This window comes from Xenopus laevis, chromosome 2L, assembly GCF_017654675.1.
Source record: "Xenopus laevis strain J_2021 chromosome 2L, Xenopus_laevis_v10.1, whole genome shotgun sequence".
NCBI lineage: Eukaryota > Metazoa > Chordata > Amphibia > Anura > Pipidae > Xenopus > Xenopus laevis.
This window is the reverse complement of record NC_054373.1, coordinates 69,077,749-69,092,353: the sequence shown is the minus strand read 5'-3', so window position 1 is coordinate 69,092,353 and position 14,605 is coordinate 69,077,749. Positions and strand designations below refer to the sequence as shown.

Here is a 14,605-nt window from a genome sequence, read left to right as displayed (position 1 = left end):
TATATATATATATATATATATATATATATATATAACGATTTGTAAGTGAGGATCCGCACACCAAAGTTTTCATTTAACCAAAGTGTTTTATTTCGTACATAGCTCCGACGTTTCGGCCCACATTAGGGCCTTATCCTTTTTTGGACCCTGCACCCACCAAGAGAGAACTAAGTCCGGTTCTTCGGGAGCTTAGTTCAGTTTTAGACCAGCCCTGTTTCTGATTTCTCAGATTAGCTTTCATGTGGCATGGTACCTATAGATTGGAGGAAATGTCTTTCCAATATTTAAAAAGAGATTACAATCTCAGCCTGGCAATTATAGACCAGAAAGTTTGACATCTGTGGTGGGCAAATTATTTGAAGGCTTGTTTAGAGATCACATTCAAAATGTTGTCCTAGTTAATGGCATTATGAGCAATAATCAGTATGGCTTTATGAAGTATAGGTCATGTCAGACGAATTTGATTTGAAGTTGTTTGCAAATGGATAGGAAACTGGCTACAGGATCGGGTACAAAGGGCAGTTGTCATTGGTACATTCTATACTTGGAGTAAGGTTCTTAGTGGGGTCCCCGGGGATAGGTATTGGGTCCACTTTTATTTAACTTGCTCATTAAAGACTTAGGGGAGGGTATTGTAAGTGATGTATCAGTGTTTGCAATGACATTAACTATGCAGCCCAATTAATTCAATCAAGAATGATCCTTGCAACAAGAATCTTGACAAACTGCCAATCTGTGCAGCTAAGTGGCAAATGAAGTTCAGTGTTGATAAATGTAAAGTCATGCACCTGTGATGTAAAAATATCCAAGCCACTAATACTCTTCATGGGACTGCACTAGTCTAATCCACTATGGAAAAGGACCTTGGAGTCCTTGTATATAATAAACTTGGCTGTAGCAAGCAATGCCAGTCAGCCCCTTCAAGGGCAAGTAAGGTCTGTTAAAAGGGGCATAGATTCATGGGAGTGGGGGTCATTCTTCCAATGTTTAGAGCACTGGTAAGGCCCCATTTACATTATGGCGTATAGTTTTGGTATCTAGCACTCAACATTATTGAATTAAAGAGGATACAGTGAAGGGCAACTAAGCTGGCAAAAGGGATGGAAAATCTTAGCTATGAGGAAAGACTGGCCAAGTTGGGGTTGTTCACGCTGGAGAAGAGGTGCTTAAGGGGTGATATGATAATTATTTATATACATATAAGGGGATCATTTCTCTCTAATGCTTTCCACCCATTCCAATTAGAATAAAGGAGGTTCCGCCTAAATATTCGGAAGGGGTTTTTTACAGTGAGAGCTGTGAAGATGTGGAATTCTCTCCTTGAATCAGTCTTATACATTAGATAGCTTTAGGAAGGGGTTAGATGGCTTTTTAGCAAGGGAGGGAGATGATCCAGGGATTAGAGCCAGGAAGGAATTTCCCCCCTCTGAGAGAAACCGAAGTGGCTCCAAATGGGTTTTTTTGCCTTACTCTGGATCAACTAAAAGTTACGCAGGTTAAAATAGAGTTAAAAGGTTGTACTTTATGGACTTGTGTCTTTTTTCAACCTAACAAAGTGACCGTGGGTGATGATTAGGAAGGCTGTGACCAGGCGGCATAACACAATGGCAAGACTAAAGCAACAAGCTAATTAGAGAGTACATTTGTAGAAGACTGGAAGCAGCAAAATAATTGAACATTCATCTAAATAATTGAACATTCATCTATTAGTCTTAATATATTATACAATATTCAAAAGAAAATTATAGTAAATGTATAGGGATCCTATGGGGTCCATTTACTAAGCTCGAGTGAAGGAATAGAGGAAAATAGAGGGAAAAAAATCGATTTTCGAATGTTTTTTTTGGCTACTTCGACCATCGAATTGGCTTCTACGACCTTCGACTTCGAATCGAAAGGATTCGAACTAAAAATCGTTTGAATATTCGACCATTCTATAATCGAAGTACTGTCTCTTCGACCCCCTAGTTCGCCACCTAAAACCTACCGAGGCCAATGTTAGCCTACGGGGAAGGTCCCCATAGGCTTGCTAACGATTTTCTAATCGAAGGATAATCCTTCGATCGATGGATTAAAATACTTCGAATAGTTTGATTCGAAGGATTTAATCGTTCAATTGAACGATTATTCCTTCGATCGTTCGATTGAAGGAATTGCGCAAAATCCTTAGACTTCGGTATCCGATATTAACCATATCAGTACTTATAATTATCAAAAGACATTTCCTGTTTCACTAATTTGCAATACTACTGTTTATTCATTCATTCATTCATTGTTATTTAATGTATTTTTTACCTCTACTCGGTGCTGAAAGTTGGTGACAGCTGTAGATAATGATTGTACGTACTCTTTTCTTTGTTCTGCACAAGATTTGAAAAAAAAAAGACATAATTATAAAAATCAGATATACTCCAAATTTCAAAAATTGCCATGAATGCATTGCATTAAGATGGGCAATAAAAGTTGCATGATGTAGTACAGGTATGGGACCTGTTATCCAGAATTCTCTGGACCTGGGGTTGTCTGTATGTATTTTTCCGTAATTTGGATCTTCAGACGTTTAGTCTACTAGAAAATCAAGTAAACATTAAATAAACGGAATAGGCTGGTTTCGCTTCCAATTAGGATTAATTATATCCTAGTTTGGATCAGGTACAAGGTACTGTTTTATTATTATTTTTTAAAGGTTTTATTTATGCTTTTAACATTACAAGAGTTGATAGAAAACAATGAGAACGAACCATCACATTTAACATTAGTCAGTTCTGCAAGGTATATTCACACTTACTGTAACATTGCATATTAACATCTATTGGGCTTAGTTCATTGGGTATTATTACTGGGGCTAGTTGTGTTAGGGTCCTGCTTATATCACTAGTCAGAGGGGTATCATACTCCTGGTTAATTATTCAATTTGTGTTTCAGGGTTTGCTTGCAACCAGGGGGTCCAGACTCTTTCAAATTTCTTTGGGCAGCCTCGTCCCTCATATGTGAGTTTAATCAGTGGGAGTGTTTTATTAATCAGTGCTATCCTGGCGGGCACTGTGGCAGGTTGGCGTGCCATCAATTTGATCATAGAAAGCTTCTTCACATACAATACCAGCACTCGGATTAGTGATCTGGTTTTTATTCAGAGCCAGTATGTCATCCACCAGGCCTAGTAAGCACACCTCTGGGAAGCAGGGGTCCTGGTAGGCTAGTTCATCGGACATGTATTCCACAATTAATTTCCAGTATTTGTTGATGTGTGGGTTGCTTCCCCCTCCCCACATGTGGGGCAGATGCCCCCTGGGTTTGTTTATTCAGTTTGCTAGGGGTAATGTAGACTTGATGCAAGAATTTTAGTTGGATAAGTCAGAGTAGATTAGGACAGAGTAGATAGAGTCTGTTGCCTCTTCCCAAAGCTCATCTGTTATTGCCTGTAGAAAGGATTGCCTTTGGGTAGAGCTTTGTCAAAGGAAGAAGGGGATGTTTTGAGTAGTGCTTTGTAGAGTCTGGAGGTCAGTTTACAGTCAGTTTACTGTGGGTTCATGAGGACCAGCTCAAATGTGGGTGTAGGCAGGGCAGCCATCAGGGAGGGACAGGGGGGGAGAGTTGTAGGGGGCCCGAGGGTAAGGGGGGCCCACCCACGCCACACTTACTTGATTAGCCATCTTTCTGAGAGCTGCTGACTTCAGGAAGGCATGGATGTTTAAGGGGCCCTGGCCAACAATTTTCTTATAATGTGTGTGTGTGTGGGGGGGGCCTGGCCACCAATTTTGGCCACCAATTTTTTTTCTCATGTGGGGTCCTAGCCACCAATATTTTTTAATGGGGGGGCCCTGGCCACAAATGTTTTTTTTATGGGGGGCCCTGACCACCAATATCTTTTTATTTTTTATTAACATGTGGGAACCCTAGCCACCAATATTTTTTGTTTTTTCACTGTGTGGTGGGGGGCGGACCTGTAGGTGGGGCTTGCGGTGGGCGCAGCCCAGGGGGCCCAGGAAATTTTGTCTTATGGGGCCCTGCGATTTTTGATGGCGGTCCTGGGTGTAGGAATAGAGGTTCACTGGAGAGCAGTATTTTCAAGTGATTTATTATGGTTGCAAGGCACTACATGTTTCGGACCTCATGGGTCCTTCCTCTGGTGCACTTGAAAATACTGCTCTCCAGTGAAACTCTATTCCTACATGATACATTTTCTGGAAGTGGCGAAACCAGGTCACTGCTTGATTGAGCAACCAACAACATTGCACATGGTTTGTGGATTCAAACACCTTATTACTTTGGACATTATAAACCCAAATGTGGGTGTAGCATACTGTACATACTTTTAAATTTGAGAATTGGAACCGAAATGCGTGCCGTAGCTGCATATATTTACTGTATATAGGTGTATGTCTTGATGTCCTGATCAATCTTTAAGTTGATTGAGAGTGGGAAACTGGTTTTCCACTAAGTGGTCACCCAGGGCTTTGATGTCTCGTGTAAGCCAGTAGCTAAATTCTTGCAGGTCTCGAAGGTGGGGAAGGTTGCTGTTCAGCCATCACTCCACATGTGGCTCTCCATGCCTTGAAGGGAGTTGTTGATGTGATTGTAGATGTTATTGTGTGATTGTTGAGAGCTGCTTGGCATAATCCATCAGTCTCCTCTAGGGGAGGTTTCTGATGCCTGCATAGCCCACCAGGCTTGCCAATAAGACTAGGGCAGGCTCTTCATCTTCCATGTGGAACCAAGTGTGAATGTGGTATAGTTGTCTTGCTAGGAAGTATAACTATAGGTGGGGTAATGCTAGGCCTCCCTGATCCACTGGGGCTGTCAGTCTTTTCCAGGATAGACGGGGAGTCTTGTTGGCCCATAGAAATGGAGTAAGTATAGACATTATCTGGGAGAACAGCTTTAGGGGGACCCATACTGTGGAATTGTGGAGTCGGTAGAGTAGCTTAGAGAGATAAATCATTTTGTCGAGGTTCACCTTAAGTGTGATCAGTAATGAGGTCCTGTGCTGATTTAAGCTGCTGTATCAGGGTTCCAAATTGTCTGTAATGTATTGTGAGTTCTGGAGGGTAATCACTATTCTAGATATTTGAAACGTGTGAGCCATTTTTTTTCATATGTTTCGAGTGAGGGGGCAGTATTGGGTCAATTGGCAGTAAGACTGATTTGGTTTTGTTGATTGTGAGGCTCAAGTATGGTCTGAACTGTTCCAGTATTGTGAGTGTGGTCTTGAGAGAGTCATACTGGTCCGCTAGGAATAGCAGGAGGTCATCCACGTAGAGAGCTATTTTTTCTTCTAGTGATCTCCTGCGGAGGCCAGCTACTTGGGTGGATTGTCTTATAAGAATTGATTGTCTCTGGCTTCTCTCCTGGTGTTTGCTATTGTGGCTATTAGGACGCCGCAAGCTACGGTTTTGGATGCCTCCCATAGTGTTCCTGGTGGTGCTGAGGCTTGGTTAAATTCCCAGTACCAGAGGTATTCCTCATGGGCCTTTTCTCTAACCGGGGGGACTGTAAGAGATAGTGGGGATAGTCTCCAGCTTGTACTGAAAGGATTGTAATCATTAGAGGGGAGTGATCAGAGAAGGCCCTAGGTAGGTATGAAGCTGTGTCCACTATTTGGCAGAAGTGAGGGACTGAGTGGCATTGGTACTGTTTGGTTTGCGGGTGCTTTCATCGCCACACTTCTGTAAGGGCTAGGGCTTCCGCCCATTTGAACAAGTTTTGAATGTGGGTGCCCACATGATGGAGCCTATCGATTAACGGTTCCAAGATGGCATTGAAATCGCCAAAGATGCATATTGGTGCTGTCGGGAGGGAGGCAAGGACCATGGTGATATGGCCAAGTAGCGTTGTTGAAAAGGGGGGAGGGAGATATATGTTTACCAGGGTAAGCAGTTGATTATTCAGTCTGCATTAGAGGACTATGTATCTTCCATAGTAATCAGTCTGGATTGTTATCAGAGGATTCTTTTCCTGACCAAAATCGAGACCCCTCAAGAGTGGGTGGAAAAGAGGGCATGGTAGGCGTTTGCCACCCAGGGTTTTTTTTAAGGGATAACAGTTTTATGTGAGTTTCTTGTAGTAACAATAGTGACAGGCTGTGCTTTTTGAGATAATCGAATAGAAGGGCCCTTTTGAATTTCGAGTTTAATGCCCTAACATTCCAGGAGATGAGTGAAACAATCTGCATCGTTAGGATATTGGTACAGTTTAGTAGGATTAGGCCCACTCTGGGGATCGACCCACTGAGCATTGATAGGTGTCACCTTAGAAAACATGCAGGCTGGTATTAAATCAAACAGTGAGTTAACATGCTTAGACATGACGGTTCAATAGATGTATGAGGAAAGGGTTGAAGAACAGAGAAGAGAGAATATAAAAAGTTGGTGAAAACAGTAGTAGGAGCAACAAGTATAGTCCTGCAAAATCCAAATGTCCCGACCTGCCAACTGAGGTGTGTCACGATCGCCGCCCGGAGCAGGTCCTGGAGCTCCGGGCGGCGCGTCCTCCACTGCCGGCGTCGCTCCCAAAATGGCGGCGCCCATGGCCGCCACGTGGGTAGCGGCGCAGTCGCGATGACGTCAGCGCGCCGACGTCGGCGCAAGGACGTCAATGACGTCACAATGGCGCCAAATTCAAAATAAAAACGCCATCTAGACACCAGAATGCCGCCCAAGTATAGGAATACTTTCCCTAAGTGTATCCTGGGTTTCCTGTGAGCTTATTTTGCTAAATCTTATTCCTGATTTATATCCTGACCCTTTTGCCTGGACTTTGGACTTTGCTGATATCTGCCTGCCTGTGAACTCTTGCCTGGATCCTGACTACTTTTTTGATTAACCCTTTGGACACCGCGACCTTGCTCCCTCAAGAGGGCTTCCTCCTCGATCCTGACTACCTCCCTGGAGGGACCTCCCGGCTCCCTGACATTATACTTGGGCCATGGATCCTACTGAGGAAGCTACGCCTGATGTCGGACAAGCGCTCCGCGGACTGGCATCCCGCATGGAGGAATATGAAGCCCAGCAGTACCGCATAGGGCAGGCACTCGATACCCTTCTCTCTCGAGTGCCTCCAGCGCCTTCTGCTTCCCAAGCTGCTGTAAATCCTCCCGTGACGGTCGTCTCGTCTACCACAGGTTGCTCGCCTGGTGAGCCTCGTATTCCGCCGCCTCCTCGCTTCAGTGGGGACCCACAGGCCTGCAGAGGTTTCGCTACACAGTGCCAGATCCAGTTCGAGTTTCAACCCTCGCACTTCCCCAATGAACGTTCCAAGGTGGGCTATGTGATGTCTCGTTTGGTGGGCAAACCGCTTGAGTGGGCAACATCGCTTTGGGAGAAGAATTCTCCACTGACTTTTGATGCCAAGGCTTTTCTTCAAGCATTTCGTACTGTGTTTGATGCCCCGGGTCGGGTCACTAATGCTCCGTCTCGTCTTCTACAACTCCGGCAGGGAAACCGCAGTGTCAGAGACTATGCTATTGACTTTAGAACTTTGATGGCTGAGACTTCCTGGACTGACGATGCCTATAAGGCCGTATTCTATCAAGGTCTGTCTATTCGCATTAAAGATGATCTTGTCTCCAGGGAGTTCCCTGATCTGCTGGAAGATCTGATTGCACTATCCATTAAGGTGGACACTCGTCTCAGAGAGCATCAAGTAGAGAGGGAGCGTTGTAAAAGATTTCAACCCTTGTTGGCACCTCGCTTCCAGAGACCTCTCTTGCATACTCCAGCTGCTCAAGCTTCTCCTTCTCCTCCGGAGGAACCGATGCAAGTTGGAAGGGCTCGTCTCTCCGAACAAGAAAGACTCCGTAGACGAATGGCTGGCTTATGTCTGTATTGTGGCGGACAGTCTCATTTTGCGAACTCTTGTCCGGTGAAGCCCACGAGTTCTGTTCCCCGAGGTATATCTAGGGTAACTCATGTAGGGGGCACTACTCCGAAGTCTCAAGAGAACACTCACAGGTTTCTCTTTCCTTTACAGATTCGCCTAGCCACTAAAACCATTGTCGGCTCAGCTTTCATTGACTCTGGAGCTGCTGGGAACTTCATGGACGCTCTTTTCGCCAAACACATGGAAGTTCCCTTATTCCAATTGTCCACTCCGCTTCGTGTCACTGCCATTGACGACAGACCCCTGGAGGCTGAATTTATCTCTAAGACGACTGGGGAATTGCCTGTGCAGGTTGGGACTCTGCATAAAGAAAGACTATCGTTCCTAATTATTTCCTGCCCATCCGTTCCTGTTGTTTTGGGTCTCCCTTGGCTGCGCCTGCATAATCCCACCATTGATTGGTCCGCAGGACAGATTTCCCATTGGAGCCCATTTTGCCAGCAGCACTGTCTTCCTGCTGAACCCCTCCAGAGGGTGAATATCTCTATGTCTGATCTGAAGACTCTACCCTCCTTCTACAGGGAATTTTCTGATGTATTCTGTAAGAAATCTGCAGAATTCCTTCCTCCACATCGACCATACGATTGTCCTGTTGATCTCCTGCCTGGAACCATGCCCCCTAGGGGTCGCACCTATCCTCTTTCTCCGGCTGAGACTTCCGCTATGAAAGACTATATTCAGGAAAATCTCCAGCGGGGGTTTATCCGCCCCTCTACTTCTCCTGCCGGGGCAGGTTTCTTCTTCGTGGAAAAGAAGGATGGAAGCCTACGTCCTTGCATTGACTACCGGGGCCTTAATAAGATCACTGTTAAAAACCGGTACCCCTTGCCTTTGATTGCTGAACTCTTGAAACCAATTGAAAGGGGCTAAGATTTTCACCAAATTAGATCTCCGTGGGGCGTACAACCTCATCCGCATCCATGAAGGGGACGAATGGAAGATGGCATTCAACACTCGGGATGGGCACTATGAATATCTCGTGATGCCCTTTGGCCTCTGTAATGCCCCCGCTGTCTTTCAGGAGCTCGTGAATGACATTTTCCGGGATCTCTTGGGAAAGTCTGTGGTCGTGTACCTGGATGACATCCTAATCTTCTCGAAAGACCTTGAATCTCATCGCTCCCAGGTGAAATAAGTACTCTCTCGTTTGGGGAAGAACTCTCTCTTCGCCAAGTTGGAGAAATGTGTCTTTGAGGTGTCTAAGATTCCTTTCTTGGGTTATATCATCTCCCCAGAAGGTTTCGAGATGGATCCCGTTAAGGTGTCAGCAATCCAAGAGTGGCCCCTTCCCTTGAGCACCAAGGCTATTCAAAGGTTCATCGGATTTGCCAACTACTACCGGCAATTCATCAGGGGGTTCTCTTCCCGTATTGCACCTATCCTTACTCTCATCCGAAAAGGGGGTAATCCCAGGTCCTGGCCTCCAGTTGCTGTAGAAGCTTTTCAGTCCCTAAAAGACGCATTTTCTTCTGCCCCAGTCCTCCGTCATCCGGATCCTAAGTTACCCTTTTGCATTGAGGTGGATGCATCTGAAGTAGGTGCTGGGGCTATTCTATCCCAGAGACATTCTGCCGATGGGAAATTGCACCCCTGTGCCTTTTTCTCCAGAAAGTTTTCTCCTGCAGAACAGAATTACAATGTAGGGAATCGAGAACTTCTGGCAAACTTGCTCTCGAAGAGTGGCGTCACCTCCTAGAGGGTTCTTCAATTCCGGTCACGATTTACACTGATCATAAGAACTTGGAGTTCATACATTCTCTCAAGAGACTGAATCCTCATCAGGCCAGGTGGGCCCTGTTCTTCTCCCGCTTCAACTTTGTCTTGACTTTTCGCCCTGGCTCCAAGAACCGGAAAGCCGATGCTCTGTCTCGAAGTTTCACTCTGGTGGATCGTACTCCTGAAAGACAAGAGCCTATTATTCCTCCTGTCAAGATCGTCGCTTCCTTGTACCCTCAATTCGCTGATCAAATTCTGGCTGGTCAATCTTCTGCTCCTCCTGATACCCCCATTGGGATGGCATTTGTTCCCTCTGAGTTACGTCTGACCATTCTTCAACAGACCCACTGTTCCAAGCAAGCTGGACATCCTGGTCCTGAAAAGACTCTTGAACTCCTTCGACGTTTAGTCTGGTGGCCGACTATCCGAAAAGATGTCAAAGACTTTGTTGCTGCTTGTACCGTTTGTGCTACATCCAAACCTAGCCATTCTCGCCCCAGTGGATTATTACAACCATTGCCTATCCCATCTCGTCCATGGACTCATTTAGCAATGGACTTTATTGTTGAACTTCCCCCCTCTAGTGGTAACACTGTGATTTGGGTGGTGATTGACCGCTTTAGCAAAATGTCCCATTTCATTCCCCTGCGGAAGCTTCCCTCTGCTGTGGAGTTGTCTCAGCTCTTCATTCAGTATATTTTCCGTCTGCATGGTTTTCCTGTGGAAGTGGTCTCTGACAGAGGTTCTCAGTTTACTGCTAAGTTTTGGGTTCCCTGTGCAATGATCTGGGTATTACTCTCCAGTTCTCCTCCGCTTATCATCCCCAGACTAATGGAGCAGCTGAACGAGTAAACCAAGCTTTGGAACAGTTCTTGAGGAATCACGTCTCCCTTTGTCAAGATGACTGGTCTGATCTCCTCCCATGGGCGGAATTTGCTCATAATAATGCATGCCACACTTCCACTGGAAGGTCTCCGTTCATGTCGGTGTATGGTCAGCATCCTCAAGCCTTCCCCCAAGACTTTGTGTTGTCTGACGTCCCAGCTGCTGATGACCATGCAGCCCACATGTCTGCTATTTGGGCTGCAACCAAGTCGAACTTAGAGAAGAGCGCTCTGGTTCACAAGACGTTTGCAGATCGTAGACGTAGACCCTCTCCTCCCTACAAGGTTGGTGATAAAGTCTGGTTGTCTTCCAGGAACATTCGGTTGAAGGTGCCATCTCCTAAGTTGGGTCCGAAGTTTGTGGGTCCATTCTCCATCTCGGAGGTGATCAATCCTGTGGCTTTCAGACTTCAGCTTCCCCCTGAGATGCGAATTCCCAACGTGTTTCATGTCTCTTTGCTGAAACCCGCTACCTCCAACCGCTTTTCTGTGAACCAGTCTCCCCCTCCTACTATTTCTGTGGATGGTCAACAAGAATATGAGGTGGAAAAGATCCTTGACTCCAGAATCTCCAGGGGCTCTCTTCAGTACCTCATCAAGTGGAAGGGCTTTGGCCCTGAAGAATGCTCCTGGGAAGGACACTCTGATGTGCATGCTCCTCGTCTTGTGAGGGATTTCCACTCTAAATTTCCCCAGAAGCCAAGTCCTGGTGGCCCAGAGGCCCCCCGTGAGGGGAGGGGTACTGTCACGATCGCCTGGAGCAGGTCCTGGAGCTCCGGGCGGCGCGTCCTCCCCTGCCGGCATCGCTCCCAAAATGGCGGCGCCCATGGCCGCCACGTGGGTAGCGGCGCCGGCGCGATGACGTCAGCGCGCCGACGTCGGCGTTAGGACGTCAATGACGTCACAATGGCGCCAAATTCAAAATAAAAACGCCATCTAGACACCAGAATGGCCCCCAAGTATAGGAATACTTTCCCTAAGTGTATCCTGGGTTTCCTGTGAGCTTATTTTGCTAAATCTTGTTCCTGATTTATATCCTGACCCTTTTGCCTGAACTTTGGACTTTGCTGATATCTGCCTGCCTGTGAACTCTTGCCTGGATCCCGACTACTCTTTTGATTAACCCTTTGGACACCGCGACCTTGCTCCCTCAAGAGGGCTTCCTCCTCGATCCTGACTACCTCCCTGGAGGGACCTCCCGGCTCCCTGACAAGGTGGGCCTTAGCCCCAAACTGATATAACTTTAACTGAGGAGAAGTATTGGTTCTTGTGCTAGATAGAGTTTCTTGTCTCTATATAGGCTCTGTCGATAGAAGTAGCTGCACATTCCAAGTTGCAAGGTATCCAGGGAACTCTATAGACACGCTCAGTTACAAGTAACGGAGAGAAGGTATCTGTGCCTAGGGTAAGTTTCAGACACTTTTCGACAAAGTGCCACCTATCCAACTTGATGGTCTCCAGTTGGGAGGACATGCTGGAGTGGACCTTATTGATCGCCGCCAGGAGGTCCATGTTTGTTTGTTCTGGGGGCACCGGCACTGTACATACAAACGTGGCTGGCTGCGCAACTGAGACCTGGTCTTGAGTGGTTTCAGCCTCGGTTGTCGTTGGCTGACAAGTGTTTCTCCATCCGGGTTGCAGTATTCTTTACCCCATGTTTGCCCATCTTTTAGTCAAGGGGATCAGCAATCTTCACATGTGAAATTTATTTTTAGAATGTTAGGATTTATGGCAGGATTATGTTTTAGTGACGGAGCTCAGCAAAAATGCGTGTTCTCGGGTCACCATCTTGACTTCGCCCGGTACTATTTTATTATTACAGAGAAAGAGGAAATCATTTAAAAAAATGTATTATTTGGATAGAATGGAGTCCATGGGAGACAGACTTTCTGTAATTTGGATCCCATAACTGTACTACAGGCAATGGGAGTGTAATTTCTATAATAGTTGTACAAAATGATGAAAGAATCTTATTGGATTCATACATGTTTTTTTACATTCTTTGTGTGCTATAATGAGATTATATGATTCATTTTTGGGATATTTATGCTAAATGGTTCACTGTATTTGAGGCTATTTCATCAATATTATTGAGAAGCATCACCAGCTGAAAGATTTCCCTGCAGAGTTCAAGCCAGAAGTGTGGCCTAAAGTTTCATACCAGGTCAGGGAGACTGAACTACTAAAAGCTAATCGGACTGAATCCTAAAAACAGAACGGTAGGCTTACTAATGAAAGAAACACATCTTTAAGGAAAATGTACTTTGTTAAAGGTAGTATTACCTAGATTTTAATAACAGTTCTTGAGACAAGACTGTAAAGCATAGACTGAACAATGCTTACTAGATTGGTACATTATATTAACTTTTATATATTATTAAATCCCCATCATAGATTCAGATTACTGTATTAGTTGCATGTTAACTTTTTTCATTTTATTCTTCTGTGTTGTACTTTATTGTTATTTGGGTCTCCCCCATGCTTTGTTCCTTGGACCCATTTGTAGACTTTTATCTCAAACCACTGTTAAAAGTTCCCATGTTTACCTGATCAAGTTGGAAAATACCCTATGATATATGTAGTACAATTGACCTGGAGTCTACAGAGGTTGTATTAGAATACATTTGAAAAAAAAAAGTCCTTACGATAGATATTTTTGGCAGTTGGTCTACTTATGCTTCTGGATCGTGTCAAGCCTTCATGCTGTGCCAATACGCCACTGTAAAGGAGAGAGATGATAATCCATCCATCATGAGTATCTTTATGTTGTTACACTATAAACACCCAGTGCTGAAAACTGATAAAGCTGCTAGATGTTGTAGTTCACAATTTCAGACATTTTTACAGAAAAAATCTTCTAATATATTTATTTCCTATGAAGAAAATTGACAACATTCTCCTGGCTAAGCTTGTAAAATACTGGTAATGTGACAACCCTTGACAAAAGCTGCTGATGAATACATTATTCAAATCAAATAATGTTTTCTACGATTATCTAGGCCCTAACAACTAGATTGCTGTGATTGCAAACCGGAGAGCCGCTGACTAAAAAGTTAAATAACTCAAAAACCATAAATAATAAAAAAATGCAAACCAATTGCAAATTGTCTCAGAATTTTCTACATAATACTATCCTTTTTTTCAATGTAAAATTGATTGAATTCAATGTAAAATTGATTGATTGAAGTTACCCCAAAATCCAGCAACTTCTTTTAGTGCCCTCCTCTGCCCAAACAAAAGCTTCACAGAAATAGACGATGTTGCTTTATCCCTCAGAAAAGAGGGGGGAGATAACAAAGTTTATATAGTGTAGTAGTTTCAATATTAAATAAACACACCCACAGTGTCTTTCAACATTTACTAAAAACGCTTTTTTACTGTGATGCAAAAAGAAACATATAATTGTGTGTTAAGTTAACTTAATCACCATGTGTGTTCATTTAAAACTTTTTTCACCCTTATTTCAATCAGGGAGAGAGAGAGAACAGGTGGGGGTGGGTGGATCCGTTACTAGGGGATAGTGAGGTTAGCAACACAAATCCGGATTGTTGCTTTCCGGTGGTATTATATACTCACAAGAAGTGAGTTTCAACTAATGTGAAACACAGACAGGATGGTCTCTACTCCAGGCTCCTTCTTCCTTAGTCTCTTGATGGTGAGATAAAACAAAGTATCCTGTGCAGAAGCGCTTTTAAAACATTTTAATAAAAAAGTAAAAACACACTCACAAACACACTCTGGTACAGCACATTGAAATGTCCTTGTAAAGTCCTTCTGGCACTTGGGTTTCCTCAGCGTCCCTTGGAACTTTGTGCTGTTTTTTTTAGAAATCACGAGCGGCGCTGCTCCAAATCACAGGCGTAAATACGCTTGGCGCTTCTGCGCGGTTAGAGCGTAGGGGCGTAATCACGCTAACGCGTTTCGCCTATCGGCTTCCTCCTGAGCGGACGTTCCCTGCTCTCTGCTACTGATTTATCCCCCATCGTTTTTTTCTTTTTCAACAAGTCTTTTCAAAAAACTTTATTCCTCTAAAACATTTTCACAATCTTCTGTTAACTCCTTTTTGTGCTAAAATGAAGCAATCTTTCCCTATATCATATCAGTTACATCACATTGCTGTATTGTGC

The 14,605-nt window shown here is 44.5% G+C and overlaps 1 protein-coding gene across 3 annotated transcripts in view; it reads right to left on the bottom strand.

Moving 5' to 3' along the window:
- Window positions 1–14,605, bottom strand: part of eps8l3.L (EPS8-like 3 L homeolog) — a 57,306-nt gene that overhangs the window by 18,142 nt on the left and 24,559 nt on the right. For 2 of the 3 annotated variants that reach the window (XM_041581999.1, XM_018241130.2), the window contains exons 3-4: window positions 13,124–13,197; window positions 2,296–2,360 (exon numbers count right to left, since the gene is read on the bottom strand). In XM_041581999.1, the coding sequence (XP_041437933.1) occupies window positions 2,296–2,360; window positions 13,124–13,197 (139 nt within the window). Of the gene's footprint in view, window positions 1–2,295; window positions 2,361–13,123; window positions 13,198–14,206; window positions 14,444–14,605 lie in introns of those variants that run through there. The other variant, XM_018241131.2, reaches the window with a different exon arrangement.